General features: G+C 44.5%; 1 protein-coding gene across 7 annotated transcripts in view; it reads right to left on the bottom strand.

The window, feature by feature from the left end:
* PSD3 (pleckstrin and Sec7 domain containing 3) overlaps positions 1 to 17,230 on the bottom strand; it is a 119,762-nt gene that overhangs the window by 76,453 nt on the left and 26,079 nt on the right. For 6 of the 7 annotated variants that reach the window (XM_062598934.1, XM_062598931.1, XM_062598935.1 and 3 more), the window contains 2 exons: positions 15,859 to 16,921; positions 12,684 to 13,079 (listed from right to left, as the gene is read on the bottom strand). In XM_062598934.1, the coding sequence (XP_062454918.1) occupies positions 12,684 to 13,079; positions 15,859 to 16,921 (1,459 nt within the window). The remainder of the gene's footprint in view (positions 1 to 12,683; positions 13,080 to 15,858; positions 16,922 to 17,230) is intronic. The other variant, XM_062598936.1, reaches the window with a different exon arrangement.

A 17,230-nucleotide genomic window follows, 5' to 3' on the forward strand; every position in this document is an offset into this window, starting at 1 on the left:
GATCTTCTGCCCCCTTGCTGGACTTCTTACTCACACAGATGCACCACTCTTGAGCTTCTAGGAAGTGATGCTTGAATATTTATCAGGTGTCTTGGATCCTGCTTCCTCCTAGGGCCCTAACTCGAGGGATTCCTCCAAGTAGTTCTCTGAAGAGGCCACAGTCCACTCTTCTGAAGTCCAGGGTCACTATCCTACTTATTGCCTTGCTTCCCCAACACAGCATCCTGAACTCCACCATCTCACAGTCACTGCTGAAAAGGCTGCCCCCAACCTTCACATCTCCAACAAGTCCTTTTTTGTTGCTTAGTACAAGGTGCAGCAGCACACCTCTCCTCGTTGGCTCCTCCACCATCTGTGTCAAAAAGTTATCATCAATGTTCTGCAGGAGCTTCCTGGACTGTTTGTGCCTAGCTATGTTGTCCTTCCAGCAGATATCAGGGTGGTTGAAGTACCCTATGAGAACCAGGGCCAGTGATTGTGAGGCTACTTCCAGCTGTCTGTAGAAGGCCTCATCGATTTCCTCTTTCTGATCAAGTGGCCTGTAGTAAACTTCCACAAGTGTCACCCATTTTAGCCTGTCCTTTAATCCTTACTTGTAAGCTCTCAACTCCCTCTTCATCCACCACTAAGCAGAGCTAGACGCATTCCAGCTGCTCATTCACATAAAAAGCAACTCCTCCACCTCGCCTTCCTGGCCGGTCTTTCCTAAAAAGCACTAAAGACTAAAAAGCCATCCATGACAGCATTCCAGTTATGTGAGCTATCCTACCATGCCTCTATAATTGCAATGAGATCGTGGCCCTATGATCACACACAGATCTCTAATTCTTCCTGTTTATTCTCAATGCAGCATGTATTGGTGTACAGGCATTTCAGAGCATGCAGGTTTCCCAGGCAGCGTGCAAGAGAATCCTCCATGCTCACTTCCCCGGCTGCATGAACCTGCTGGAGGCATCTCAACTTGAGCTGCATTTTGCTGACTACCCTGTCTCTATAATTCTTTCCTTCCTCCATCTTTCCTGCTTTAAAGCCCCCTTATCAGGCTGGCCAACCTGTTGGCAAAGACATGTGTGCTCTGCTTAGTGAGGTAGATGCCATCTCTCTCCATCAGTTGTTGATCTTCAAACAGGGTCCTGCGATTGTAGAAAATAAAACCCTATTATCAATGCCAGTGGTGGAGCCAGTTGTTAATTTGGAAAATATGTCTAGTTCTCTTCCCATCCTTCTTCCTCACTGGGGAGACTGAGTTGCCCATCTCATTGAAAACAGAGACACTCTCAGACATGCAGATTAGCTAGTACAAGCTGCCATATTAATGCCTCTTCTGGACAGCTCATTTTGGCAGGGTCCCATGGGTGTTACACAGGAGAGCGCCAAGGAAAGGCTGGCTCTATTCTTGCCTCCCAGCCTCAGGGAGTGCATCACTTTGCTTCTGTGCCTCAGCTTCCCCAGCTGCTTAACAGAATATTAACATTTGCCTCTCCATTAATCTGAGTCAGCTTGAAGCACTTCAAGGGCTAGGAATTACGAAGGCTGAAAATAGATTTATCTTCTGCATGCAAGAATTTCTACACACGGCTAGCCTACAGCAGCATTACTAGCTAAAAAGAGCTAAGAAACAGCTTCAAGAAGCAGAGCAAGAATACATAGGCTGGACATGGATTTCTCATCCAGTTTTACTTATCCCACTTACCACATAAAAATGAGAAACCATCACTGACAGAAGTAGGCTGAAAATGTAAGAGATTTTATTGCACCTAATCCTGAATTCAAGCCCAAAAGGGACTATAACAATACTTTGAGTAATTGCCTGTATAGCAACAGCTGCTGGTTTTCACCCAGAGATTCTTACATTAATGTCCAACATCAGAGAAAGAGACAAAAATAGAAGCTATGGAAGGACAGACCTACCCTCCAACCCTTCAGTCACACAGTGTATGAGTTCCTACTAGAAATCAGCTCTTTATACCTCCTTATTTCTGTCCTCAGCAATGGACTTCAAATACATCCTCCCTACCTCTTCTGCCTAAGCATTCCCAGATTCACAGCTGAACATGCAGCAGCCCCAGAACACCATATCCAGCACAAATCACAGCAATTCAACAAACAGTTGCTGTGGCAAATTCAGTATCTCTAACTGTAGCAACCACCCTTCCCACACTCACGGATGAAACACAAACAGGTTGTAACATCTGTGCTGCTGTTTTCCCAAAACATACTGTAACAGTTAGAAAGGGTCTGAAATATTTTATACTGTATTTTCATTTATCTTATTATTTACCAGATCAACACTGATCTTGGAAGTCCCTGTGCCAAGGAATCTTGACCATACTATGCTCAGCACACAAAACACCTGCTCTGATTAAGAAATTTCTAAATTAACTTCTTTTCTAGTGTTGTCAAAATTGAAATCCTCCAGAACAATGTACATTTGGGTAACAGATGTAAGTTCCAATCAAAATCAGAGTGAACCAATAATCAAGTGACAAGGATAACGGTGCATCTCTTCTCACACAAATTCAATTCCCCACTTGACTGCATTGCAACTGGAAACTTCAGCATGCGTATCTCATGCCTTAAACCTTGGGACACAAATTATTTTTTAAAACAAAATTTTTAGGGGGAAGGAAGAGGGGAGCCCCTTCAGTTGTGTACCAAGGGAGAGAAGCACAGAAACATTTTGTACAATGGGAAAACAGCGCCTGCTCAGACACAGTGCAGACCCCAGCACACCATTGTTGGAGCAGCTACCTGACCGACGCACCACAGTAGAGCACCTCTGACTTGTGCCCCTCAGGATGCACACAGGTCCTTCCCAAGTAAGACTCATGTATGCAGCATGTGCACCTGGGAGCAGGCAGCTTCAAGTAGGGCTTGTGTGAGACAGCACTGGGGTCTCCTCAGGTCCTTTTTGGAGGCAGGAGGAAGAACAGGGAGAGGGGTTTAATAACTCCTATTTTTCCTCAGACGGATCTGCATGCCTCTTAAATGAGCTTTAGGCAAGCAAAGTCAGGCATTTACCAGCAAAGTCTATCACAGCAAAACATGTAACGATTAAAAATAAGGAAGGGCAGAGAGTTCCGGCTCATGGGAACTAGGGCCAGAACAAATGTTCTTTTCAGCAGAGGAATGGCGCCTGCCAAGGGACCAAACTAGGGTCAATATAGTTTTTTGCAATGTTAAACTGTTCCTGTTGTTTTCAATATTCCAAGCATGTATTTTCCTTCTTGGTTTTAAAACAAAGCAAACCTCTTTCCTCACCTATAACCACCAACTCTGGCTGTGAACAGCACTTGCTGTTTTTAACTCAACAGCACCTCAGCAGTTGTTCTCCCCTTGCAGTATCAGAAACGCAGAAAAATGTGGCTGGCATGAAACTAGCCTGGATTGCAGGGGAGTAGAGCTCTGGGCACAATCCCACCCAAGGAAAATGAATCCCTTCCCTGCAAAGCTGCAGAGGGAAGTTCATGCTTAGCCAGCAATACACTCCCGCATTTCAGAACTGATTATTCATAGCCAGTGGCATGGGCAGAGTTTTGTGTTAAAGCAGCAGAAAAGCTGAGCTTGAGTACCCAGGCCAGCGGAAAAGAAGAAATCCCAGCAGTGTTCAAACATGATGAGTCAGTTCCTGCTACAAATGACCAACCGCACAGATGAGCTTGGAGCTGCATTCCTGCAGCTCTGTGCTGGGTTCTGCAGGGCCAGGAGCAAGTACAAAACCATGTCAGGCAATGTATTACCTTCCCAGTTAACTCCAGTTTGCAGGGCTCTTCCACATATAATTGTAAGAGGCTGGGGGGGGGGGAAGAATAACAACAATAATCCCCTTTCCTGGCAGATGAACTCTACATTTTTATTCCAAATGGTTTAATCAGCTTTGAAGTCTTTCCTATGGGTTCTCTTCAAAGACATGCTTTGAAGTAGATCCTCTTTGAGGGCTGACACAGCTGCACTTCTCTGAAACTCGGTTCAGTGGGCATCTCACAAGCACAGCATCCATGAGTGTGCATGAAGGGAGGAACGCTTGTATAACTCTGAGCACCCACTAAGCATCCACTAAAAAGGACTTTCTGTTCAACCTTGTCACATCACAAAGAGAGAAGCAAAGAAAAAAAAAATCCAACACTATAATCTCTCATTTGTTATCAATAAAATACATGTGTAAAGTCATCTTCAGGGACTGAAATGCATGCTGCTGCTAACTAAAATAACCTCTTGTTCCCTGCAATCATGTTCCTATTTCTTTGATTAAAAGAAATCCTACAGGTCATAAGTAGGGAGCTAACAGCTAAAATGTTCAGAAAACGCCATTTCTAGTAGGCCTGAATCCAGCAAGTCCAAATTCTGCTTTATATGATTTCAGCATTAGGACATCAAGTCCCACTGCACGCAAGGACTGGATTACAATCCCTCTGAGAGACAGCATGTCTTTTATCGCACAGACATGCTGGCCCACTGCCACCTGAAATACAAGTGTATTGCTAAAAATACTTCAGGTTTAATTTCCTTTCAGCCTTAGGATCCTTACTCACATTGCTGTGGCAGAGGTGAGAGATCCTAAATGGACTGCCACCACGTTAACATCCCTAAGAAGAGAAAATGAAAATCAGGCCATTTCCAAGGATAGTAGTCTGTGCTCTCAGGTCTCCCTTTACAAGTACTTTTGTCAAATGCGTTCATGCACAGACCAGACTAAACCATGCTGCAGTACACATCAAGACAGCCCTGTGCTCACCCACAAGACCTGGCCCATGTGTCCCCACACGAGCGAAAAACCGTCCCAAAGATTGCATTAAATACCATTACCTCAGTCAGAAGTGCTCAGACCCAAGGCGTTTCAAGCAGGCAAAGGCTCTCCCTCCAGCCCACCTGCCAGGCTGTCACTTTCCCTGAGAATGCCCATCATGCACAGCGGGTGCCAAGAGCCCCCTGCACCCCTGGCGCCTGTACCAGCATGACATTTTCCCACACTGCTCCTGCAGCTTCCTCTGGGCCTGAGCAAAACTTGCAAAGCAGCAAAGCCCTTCCCCTTGCTCCTCCTGGTGCCCTGCAGCAACATCCCTCCATTAGACCCGCTTCGAAAGCTCACAGCAAGGTCATACATGACCCCTTGCTAGGGCTCAGTTTAACTGTTTGGAGACCAGCCCAGTGAGTGCATGTTAATGGGGCAGCTGGTCCAGCTTAATTCTCCCCCTGGCACAGAGGTAAACAGATGTGTGAAAATACAGGGCTTACGTCTTTCAGTTAAGGCTCTCATGCAGACATGTAGATGAAGGGTTTCAGTGCCAGTAGTTTTCCACAGGAGTTTTATGTCAAAACTCTAGAGTGATGTGAACTGCTCTTTTCAGAAAGGACTGTTAATAATAATAAAAAACAGAGCTCAGCAATAAATGGAAAAACAAAAAACTCCCACAGCTCACCCAGCTGTGCTAGCAAGTAGTCTGAACGCTATGTGCACTGACCCTCTTTGCCAGCACTTTCACATTATATCTGGAGCTGTACTCCCCCCAGCCTTCACACTCTGCTTCTCTCTGTCCAGGAGGAGGAAGAGATGTAACCAGCACAGATGCAGAGGGGCCTCAACTTACAGCCAGATGCAGCTAACAGAGGAGACAGTGAGCTGTAACCAGGACGAATTCCTAGCTGGCATACACACTCCAGTTTCAGTGAATGAAGGCTTCTTGACCTAAATGGCTTTGACTTTAATGGAGATGTGCCAAAACTCATGCCAGCTTAGAAGTTGAGCTGCCGACAGCTTTATACTGAAGCACTTTGCGCAACGGTCTGATCAGTTGCTCCACATTTTTTTTTTCTGTCAGCGCCTGGATTTTCATTTTGTTTATCTTATATTTTTGAGGATGCTGGGAATTGAAGAGGCCAAGAGCCAGCAACCCTTTTCCCTAAAAAATAAATAAACAAACAAACAAACAGTTTATCTAGGAACTAGAAGCAGTTTTACAAACCCTTACCAAACTTTCATGGCAAACACTCTACCAACTAGACCAAAAGCAAGCTCATGACTGTGTGTTCAGAGAGCATAGGTAAAATGAGAATACCCTCACACAAGTAATACCAGGGATCAAAGTGGCCTTCCATTTCTTAAGCTATGAAGCTGTAAGGCATAGGGGCAGATTCTCCACTGCCAGAGCTGCTAACTTCAGAGAAGCTACAGAAGTGTCCTCCTCCTCAGACTCAACCACTTCATCTTCACTTGGATTTAACACACCAGTGCCACTCACCATGGTTCAACATCTGACAGATGTGATAGCCTACATGCAGGCAAGTACACTCCAGGGCCTCTTTGCCAGCAGATGCATTTGATATGTTCATTTGTCTGTGACAATTACCCACTATATTCCTCAGAATAACCTTCCTTGTTATTCTGGGAGGAGATGGGAGGAGACTCAGAGTAGGTTTAAATTGGTTTTATCTATCAACATAGTTAACGTCTGGAAGAAGGAATAAGCAGAGTGCCAACAAAAAAAAAAAAAAAAAAAAAAAGCACTGGAACCACACCCATATGCAGAAGAAAAAGAACAGCCAACAGTCTCTACCATTCCTTGTGCTAGGCAATTTTCTTCCCTTCAAGGGAAAACAGAGGGTTGAGAAATGGATTCTGTAGTTTTGAAAATGTTCAAGAAATACAGTCGCCACTACCCACTGTCCAACAGATCCAGGGTTATTTTTGCTCCCTTTATTCACTCTGAGCCTTAATGTGAATAGTCCTCTTTACCATCCTGTTGCATCACTTGTTCCTTGTAACATCCATGAGCTTATTTCATTATAGCTGAAACTGCAACTGCTGTAGCTGTCACAGCATTGATTTGAGAAGTTGCTTCAGTTCTCCAAACAAATATTTTCAAATGAAAATTGGCATAGAAATGCAATTACAAGAGAGCTCTTCTGTAGGGCACTGTCGGCTGGCAGGAGCAGCAAGAGGTGTGACAGGCTCATTTCCCAGAGCAGAACTAGCTTGCAAGTAAAAACCATGCACTCAAAAAGACACGAGCTTGAAAGAAAGCTGCAATTACTCCTGACTACCCTGCTGCAGGTATATCCAGATGAAGAGATGAAAGAAATCAGATCTAGTGCTGGTCTGCTTTAAGTGTTAAAGAGCAATTTGGATGCTTTCCACCACACGAATTTCATTCCAGATGAAAGACTTCATGTGTCATCTTCTGAGAGCCCTCGGTCCCTGAGTCCACTGTGAGGTAAGCCATGTCTGAAGGCCAAAAAATAGCCACTTGGGAACAGAGGGATCTTGGGCAGACTTCATGCTACGCAAAAAAGTCAGCCAGGTCACATAGTGAGTTTTCAAAAGAGGAAAAAAGTCCTACCAGACACATGGGACTGCTGTTGGACAAAGTAATAAAACTAGCAAGTAAAGGCTACATAATGCAAGTACTGCATCATACACCCACACTGAAAATCAAATGCAAACTAGCTTGGCTAAAAATACCAAAATGCCAAATGAAAAACCAGAATTATGACTGACATGCAGAGCACTGATAAAATAGGAGGACACTCGGAGTAGGTTTATATTGGTTTTATCTATCAACATAGTTAACGTCTGGAAGAAGGAATAAACAGAGTGCCAACAAAAAAAGCACTGGAACTGCACCCATATGCAGAAGAAAGAGAACAGCCAACAGTCTACTACCGTAAGACTTTAAGAGGCCCTAACTATTAAGTGATATGACTAGCAGAATTTGCAAAGCTTCAGCAGTGCTTTGAAGATGATGGTAGGTGGCAAATAGTTCACATATTTGAGGATTAAGAGCTGCAATACAATTTTTTTCTTTTCCCTCCAGATTTTAATAATCTTCGGCTGTGTTCTACTGACATGGACCACACCTTTCAAGATGACTCTGGAGAGGAAATGCCACAAGTTTGTTTTTTGGGTTTTTTTTTTGTTTTGTTTTGTTTTTTCTTTTTGTTTTGGTTTGGTTTGGTTTGGTGTTTTTTGCTTTCTAGTTCTGACCATAGTGCTCAGGGGAAGAGGGAAGGGAAGTTTGCTGTAAAGAATGCAGAAAAAAAAAAGATTAAAACAAACTATCTGAAGGCAAAAAAGAAAGAAAGAAATCAGCAGGGAGAGAAGTTCATGCTTTACTTAGACATTTATACTGATTCTCTATTGCTCATTGTACAGCAAAGGCATCCATGGGAAAAGCGAGTTTAACATACCAGACTGGAACCAGTTCATCCTACTTTGATTAGCAGGAACAATTACAGCTAGCTCAAGCCCCGCAAACTCCTGGTACCTGGACAGCACCTTGCAAGAAGTCTTTAAACGCTCCGTAGGTAGGATAGACCCCTAGAGAAAGGTACACCTCCCACAGTACGCCTTGGTGCCAAAGTAGAGAGCCCACCATTCAGGAGTCACCAGAGAGGTGTACCCTCGCCTGCCTCTACAGGGCAGCATGTTGACAGGCCTGGTGACAAAGTGCAGCCGTTGTATTTGATCTTGTTACCCTGAGCAAACCTCTCTCAGGTCCCACAGCTCCAGGATTTTGGCATCTTTGGGCTCTGGGTGTTTCACAGAGACCTCATGCCACTCCACACAGAGAGGCTACCAGGCATACTTCCAGGAACTGCAGCCACTGCTGAAACATTGTATATGCTTTCCTTCTTCCTTCAATTCTCATACCCCTTGATGGTGAAATTAAGCACACCTCTGCTGCAGAAGTCTGACTTTTAGAGAGAAATGGCTATAAAGTCCAAAATACATCCCTCCTGAAGGACCTGAAATCCTTCCTGAAGGACTGTAAACTGCACACACATTTCACTTGGGCTTCCCCGCCTCCCCTCCTCTGAACACTATTTGCCAGGCATGAAGGGTAAAGAAGCTTTACTGAGAAAGAATTACTCTTAAAAACAAGCCAACCTGTCCTGCACCAAAGATCTGCAGAGGACCAGCACAAAAACCCACAATCTAGCTGTTATTCTCTCTGGCTCTAAGAAAAAACCACAGGTCCCTACCACAGCCATCACATCCAGTGTCACACAGTTTGCATTAGGACTTACTGCATTTAACCAAGGCCAGCAGCTGATAGGACAGCAGGAACGAATATCCAGACACGAAGGAGCCCCAAGGAACTTGCAGCCTACAAGCCTCTAATCACTTTTTTTTTCCTTTTTTCAGTTGCAAAGACATGTGACTGGCCTTCACATACCACAGCTGACCCCTCCCAGAGCCAGTGATTTCCTAAGAGCAGAGAAGGATGTTATCCTCCTGCTTATTCATCAGAAGATTAGGTTTCGATGTTACGCATTAAAACCTCACGCCATCTAGGGTCCATGTGCCATTTATGCTAGGGTTCCTGCTAGAGAGTGCAGGAAACACTGCAGTGCATCTAGGAGCAGGTGTCTGTCAACCTGTTCCTGGGGAAGCCTAATCCTTCTTTCCTAACAAATGTCTGTTTTCACTTCCAGGTGAAACTCTTTGCTTTCACACCCACCCTCTGCTTCTGTCCTTCATTAAAAAGAGCTGTCAGTCTTTTCAATCTGTTCCCCCATAAATTATCACTGCTACTTCTCCCACACATGCTTTCCCACACCCCCTTTATGCCACTGACATACCAATATGCAGGGATGCTGAAGTTTTGGGTTTAGTTTTTGTTTAGTGTAGTTGGAAGTACAGTTTCTGAGAAAAGGATTGGCTTTTCATTTTGTTGCATTGAAGTTTTACTCGTATGTCCCCTGCCTTGCAAATTCCCTTTATGCTCATCACTATACTCACACGCTGAAAGCTTGCACCTGCCCCAGTCTCTATAGAACTGGGTCCTGAAATTGCTCTCTGGTGTGTGTCCACTCTCCTATTACTTTACAACTTGGGGCAGCTGCAAAGAGCTGCAGGAGTCTCAGGCTTCAGGAAGAGCCTGCAGCTCTGTAAAGAGCACAGAGACCTCCGGTGGCTTCACGGTGCACTGCAAGCAAGCAGCTGCCGACAAAGTCCTACCTGTGGCTTAAAGCTGGGTGTGTGGGATGCACGGATGGGGAAGGCTACCTGGGAAAACAGGCAGCTGACAGAGCAGCGTATATATTTCCCTAACTTCATTCTCAGGACGAGTTGACCCGGTTTAACTGAAACCTTCTGATAGCTCAACACCAGGCAGGCACTGGCTAGCAAATCACAGCCCCAACGCAACTCACATTTGGCAAAGCTGTAAACACTGGAAAACAAGGTCATGTAACAGAAGGCACAAAAAAGGAGCTGTGGTGGCTATAATGCAGCAAATATATATACATTTGGCTGAAAAAACAGTCTGAGGTTGCTTCAGGCAACACAATCACACACTCAAACCCATAGGAATAACGTCTGTGGTTCAGGCAGCTATTTCTGGTACAGTTGGGTACCACAGCAACGCACTATCTCAATCCTTCCATATATAAATTCCATACAACCCCCAGCACACACACTGCGCTCCTCCTCAGCACACTGTAACACTATGATTTGTCTTTGGCTCCAATACCACAGCATACATGATCCAGCAGGCATCTGTGCCCTGCTATAACACAACAGAGCATTAGAATCTCATGGGGAGGTGTTAATTAGGTTATAGTCTGCAAGAATATCCTGGTGGGCACGTCTATGGAAGCCAGGACTGCTGCAGTGACATCCTTTATCAGCACCTGCCTTAACAGAGCAAGCTCTCAGGACTTGTCCCTAATAGAGCACTGCAAATACCAACAGCAGAAATTCATAGTAAAACCACTGTTGGGAACATTTCTTCGTTCCTTTTTATTATGAGGAAAAAGGAGAGAACGCAAAAAAAAAAAAAAGAAAAAAAAAGAAAGAAAAAGAAAGGAAAAAAAAAGAAAGAAAAAAATTGTTTTTTTTCACTATGTTTGCAAATCTAAACAGAAATGAACTGAACTCCTAATCTGCATTAGGAAGGTACCTAACATATTTCCAAGAATTGTCTAAGCTCACCTTTTCCTCATGATAATTTTTATCTTGACAAGCCGGTGCAGGTCTTATCTGCAGTACTTTTCCACATGGCGGACACAAGAGGTCACAACTATGGAATGAGAGAATTGGGTCTACAGGTGCTATATATCTTCCGACTGCTCAGTCTCATAGAAACCTTGGCATTCAGTGAAAGTAAGAGCTACAAGCTTCAGGATTAAACTAACCTCAGTCTCTGCCTACACATTGGCTGTAGCACACCAGTGTCTATAGGCACTGAACAGTTAAGTGCTGTGCAAGATTTAAACACCTCTTTTCAGCAGGAATGACAGAAAGAACTGTTCTAAAGGGGGATCTTATCAATGTATACAAAGACCTTGAGGGGGGTGTCAAGGGGATGGGGTCTTTTCAGACTCAGACTCTTTTCAGTGGTGTCATGCGACAGGACAAAAGGCAACAGGCACAAACTGACCCACAGGCAGTTCCGCCTGAACATGAAGGGGAATTTCTTCACTGAGAGAGTGACGGAGCACTGGACCAGGTTGCCCAGGGAGGTTGTGGAGTCTCCTTCTCTGGAAATATTCAAAACCTGCCTGGATGCAACCCTGTCTAACATGCTCTACCTAACCCTGCTTGAGGGAGGGGGTGGACTAGATGATCTCCAGAGGTCTCTTCCCACTGCAACCATTTCTGTGATTTTGTGATTCTCTGAGCTACTAAACTGTTTTGACTGCTTTTTCAGGAGTAAGCTGTACCTTAGCCCATGAAGTAAGCAAAACTACTTTTCCTGCTTTGTCTCATAGGATTCATTTCACATTGACACAAAAGGAACAAAACAGATAAAAGGCTTCCTGCCACTAATGCCCAGGAAAGCTCAGACTAGACTAGTTCTGTCCCAGGTAATGTCCTTGCCCATGGAGGATGGAAACTCAAGGCATTCCCATCACACAAAAGTTCTCTCATCCATCAACACCTGACCACTTTTGCCTCCATCCCCCTACTTTGTGTGTTCGTGTCTTTCAATCTCCTTGCGTCTCCTGGTCAACACATAATCAGGGAATTTTTCTCAAAAAGTGAGTTTCTATGAATATATTTCCTGATCACTTAGCAAGTTTTTGCTTCTCATATACCTCTTCTCTCATTACATTTCCCTGTTTCTCCTTTTACCAAACAGGAGATACTATTTTTCCAGTACTCCTTTCTCTTTCCATCAGTTACTTGCACATAAGGGAAACAAATATCTAACAATCTCTAAACCCACGGACATGGTGGGAGTAAAATGTTGTCCCAATTAAGTAACTGGCAAAACTCCCACTGAGTTTTGTGTGTTCAGAGACACAGCTTTAACATCCAGATCATGAGCTGCGTTTGGAGACAGGACTTTTATTTTTCCTAATGTTGGTGCTAATAGATTCAGGTATAACTAGAGATGAATTAATGTTCATCTGTAACAGATGATTAATCATTCAACAGATAGCTCCTAGAGATGTTGTAATACAGCCCAGCCTTTTATTGGTATAAGCGTTAGGGAAAAATCTACACTACTTTAGTAAAGTAAATACAAACTTTTCTAACAAAAATCAGGTTTCCACAGCTGTCTTTTCTTCTGCAGCTCATTCAGTTACACTGGAAATTATTCTGTTTAGAAAACATGCAGTGTTAAAGCAGTCAAACCTACATTATGAGACAGTTCACTGAAGTAAATGAACATTGGAAAAACACACACACACACACACACACACACACACATACACAGTTCATCTGTTATCTTTACCTGCCCAAATGAGGAACTTCTGTGACATCTCCTCTAAAGAGTGTTTCACTTACATCCCTTAAGTCATTGGAGAGCCCTTCGTGGCAACTCATCTTCATTTCCCCATCAGTGGGAAGCTTAAAGACATCTTGCTGTCCCAAGGCTGAAGTCCTTTCTAAAAACTGGCTGCCTTCCTTCATACGTTGCTGGATCATTGGAGTGAGTGGCATTTCGAAGCTGAAGTAGCTATCAGGCTCTGAGTATAAGGTCTCCAGTGACTCTGCGCTATAATATAAAGACGCATTGTCTAGAATGTTTTCAAACTGCGAGCTGTACAGATCCGTGGAGACATCAGAGTGCCTTTGTCCAAGGACATCTTCATACCCTCCCATGGCTGTTTCTTCCTCCTCCATGATCCTAGAAATCAATTAGAAAAAGCTCATTTTAATTTGTGGGGTCAGTTTTACACCATTGAGCAAACCTCAGTAGCAGTGTAAAAGTAGTGGGGTGAGATGCTGCTTTTCCCTTGTACTGCCTCAGTTCATGACTGGCACCACATCTCTCCCTGCTTTGTTACAGTTCTGGGGACACAAAAGGAAACAATATTCTGGGGAAAACAAAAAAAGCCCAGTACTGTCTGACAGATAACAAGAGCTGCTTGTGCACAAAGAAGAAAAGCACGCACAATTTCAAAAGATCTCCCCAGCACTCCTGTCTGTAATGCAAGGGACTGCTCAGATCAGAAGTTTTGCATTAAAACGAAATCTCCACCCTACTGGAGTACAGTCTGCTGGCTCTGCAATCCAGCAAGGTCTTAGACAAAACTCTGATGTAAAAATCTCCAAAATGCATTAACGTAAGAGAGAGCAAACACAGTTAAAAACTCAGAGATGGGAGTGCCAGAATTGAAGAGGAATGTTTGGCCTTCTCACAGATGTACAGATAAAAGTTTAAGATCACCTCTCTGTTACTGAAATCAGAGGAGACACTCCAGAAATATGAGGCTGCCAGGCCAGGCTGCTTAAGCAGAGGCTTGAAACAGGCAACACTCCCTTCAGTTCTTTTCCACCTTTCTCTGGGATACAATCCCAAGCAGTTTGGCAGTAATATTTTCAAAACTTCTTCCATAACTCTAGGACACAGGCCCCCACAGCAACACAGAGGATTCCAGTCATCACTTTTTAGGAAGTGATGTGGTGCTAACACAAATGTCCTTGCTTTTTTCAAGAAATAAACCGAGATTTTTCTGCTTCTTCCACTTCACCTCTCTCTCTCTCTACAGCTCCAGAGATGCTTCACGGCAACTGTGCTCCAGTCTCTCACCTAAAACTTCATAATCAGGCCCATGTATGTAACTCATGCTGAGCCTGGATCTGCTTCAGCACAGCTTTGGGGAGAGCAGCTCTCCATTCTTGTGTGGGCAGCCACAGAGTGGCTGGCACAAGAACGGCTGCAGCATGAGATGCAACCTGCTGCCACGTCCAGTGGTCGCCAGGCTCTCCATGTGGCAGCAGTTTATGCAGGAATTGCACAGCAGAAAGCCACGCGCAGCCTGCCCTGCTGCGTGTCTGCTGTTTCAGAGGAGGGGGTGTCTGCGGTTCCTGCAGGAAGCTGACAGCATGTGAAGTGCAGATGGGGTGCTGAGCAATGCAAGGACTTACTTCCTTGGTTTTTATGCTCGCCCTAGGTGGCATGACTAGCGAAATGAATCTCTACAGCCTAGCCTCATCCTGGGAAGTCTTCCAGGTGTTTTAAGACATGTGGCTCAGTCCCGATAGCTACCATTATTCAAGTAACACCGTTCTCTGGGCAGTCCATAGTGGCTGGACCCCTCATAGCTTCTGAACACTCACCCACAGCTCCTCCTTGCAGCCAGCCTCATGGGGCTATTCTGCACATCTTTGCTTTTTCCTCTTCTCCTCATTTCAGACCACTCCATCTCTTAACCAACTCTTGATCCACAACACTCTTCTTAAGAGCCCCAATAGACCTGACAGCCCCTCTACCTCTTACATCTAGTGCCTCACCCACGCCCCTACTCAAGCCACCCTGAGCTGTCCCAGAAATGCTGGAATCAGACACAGAGAAAAGCAATTTTCAGTGGGCCTCCTGCCTCCTCTTCCTCCTTGTATCAAGGAAGTAGCCTGATAAAGTGGAAATACAAGTCAGATCCAGGCCTTGAGGGTCAGAAATAATGAGTCAGACTCCTCCCAAAATCATGGACTTAGTCATAGCATCCTGAAAACATGATGCACTGGAGACTCTTTACTTACTATCTAGTTTCTCCATTATAAAGAATACACTTTGGTTGTGTTTTTAAACTTTCCTTCTAATTCATGGAAGCCAGAAGCTTTTTGTGTGCAATTAAGTGAAATCTGAGATCTGTGTGCCTGCACACAACCATAGGACCTGACACCTTAATGAACGCATCAAACGTGGTGAGGCTCTTCACACTGCCAGGAGAGTCATTAGGGCCATAAATCTGAGCAATCCCACACACTAATCACAGCAGTACTCAACAGATCCCAAAGGACAAAGAGACAAGTTGCCCTTGTGTTGAATTCCAGTTGTTTTTAGCAATATCCACCAGACCAGAACAGGCACGCTTGCTCAGAGTTCATGGACAGAACCCATATTACAGATATGATTAGAAAAGAAAACCAAGTAAATCAAGACACTTCTCAGTTATTTTAGCAGAGACTATACACATACAATACATCACTACTTTTATCTTATTATAACATATGGAACTTCAGCTAAAATGTCTTTGATTACTATCTGACCTCTTGCACAAACCCTGCCTGAAACCTGCCTGAAACCATTCTAGTAGCATGCAGAAAGCCAGGCCTGCATGTTGTATGTATTTAATTATATACCATGGCTGGATGCTAATTATGCTGTTGCTTTTTCATATGAACTTTACTATGCAAACAGCAAGACACGCTGCTTCTTTTCCAAACCTGTGACTGATATCAAACTTTGGCAGCATGGTGTAGCTGGAGTTCAGTCCAGCTTCACACACTGGCCACCGCCATCACACATTAAGTGCTCAGTAGTGCTGTCAGCTCCATCATACTGCATGCAGGTGGCAAATATTAGTACCTGTTAACAGCAAATCAGCGGCTAAGCACAACCCACACACACTTGGGAAGAGAGGAACCCTGCCCCCCTCAGCATCCCCAAAGAGCCATTTTACCTGTCCTTGTCTCTTGTTACCCCAGCGTCTTCACTGTGTTTCTTATCCTCCTTCACAAAGACTTCATCCTCCCCACTTTCATCAAACAAAGCCAAAGGAGTGGCTCCACAGACAGTTCCTGGCCTCAGGTCTTCCCCGACCTCCCTCCAAGCTGTCTCTGGTGAGTTGACCAATGCTGGGGAGACCATAGGTGGTACAGAGTGGCTGAGTATTTTGGGAAATGGTTTCCTCTCAACAGACACAGTCTCCAACAGCAAATGCTTGTTTCTTTTCTGCTCCTCTGCTTTTTTCAACCATAAAATCTCCACCCCTTGAAATTCTACATGTTTGCTCACAGCTGCCTCTTTTGAGTGCCTTCTCTCAGGACCCATTTGCATTCTGCCTTGACTGTATGCTGAAAACTCCTCAAAATGCACCCACCCCTCCACTTTGCTGGCTGCTTCCAGATTTGTCACAGATGGTCTATGACAGCTTGTCTCTTGTGCTGTGTGGACCTCCTCAGTTTTATTACTGATGGCTTGCAAGGACTCTGACTGCTTTTCTCCAGTCAATACTGCAGCCAGATCTTTTTCTATGATTAAATACATTTTTTCCTCAGCTGTTCCTTCAGATGGAAGAGGCATGTCTGAGGGTTTTTCTTGGCCTGTTGGAACTGGTTCTCTGGCTGTCTGCACATTTTGGCTGCCAGTAACCCTCTCTTTTTCCATTTGCGTCTCTGAATCAAGAGAAGTATTTGCTTTCTCTTGCACCTTTGTTGCTTCCAGCCATCCAGAGATTTTCACAGTCTCTGGCAGGTTACCCTCAGGTTGTAAACTTTCTTCTGCAGCATGCAGCTGCAATGCTTTAATGTGAGTTCCTGAACCACCTGCAGAAGCAGTGCTCTCAGGAAGCGGTCGGCAAGGTACCTGGTCACTGTCCCATCGCTCAGGGCCATGCACTAAAGGCTCTGCTTGATACTCAGATGAATTCCTCATTGTGTCTCCACTTGGCTCTATTGTGCCATACTCTGGAAATTCGTTGATGATGGTATGAGGGAGCAAAGTACTACTTCCATGGCCACTACCTGCAAAAAAAAAGAAAGCACACATTTATCCTCTGCATACGTAAGTAAACAGTCTGACCTCCCCTCTCCACATTCAAGTAACAGTGTAAGCACATTCTACCCTGCAGAGAAAATACTGGTCTGTTTAACTCACTTCTGCCTGCTCTCACACTGCTGTTATCCTGAACTGATCTTTTCACACAGGAGCATTTGGGCAGCCTACTTTGGAAGTTTGCCGTGAAAATAAATACCAAAAATGTCTGCTACACTTCAGAAAGTGTCCCAATAGCTCATGAATACTCTTGGGTCACATGCCAGATGAAAAAGCTG

Source organism: Rhea pennata, chromosome Z (genome assembly GCF_028389875.1).
Source record: "Rhea pennata isolate bPtePen1 chromosome Z, bPtePen1.pri, whole genome shotgun sequence".
NCBI classification, from domain to species: domain Eukaryota; kingdom Metazoa; phylum Chordata; class Aves; order Rheiformes; family Rheidae; genus Rhea; species Rhea pennata.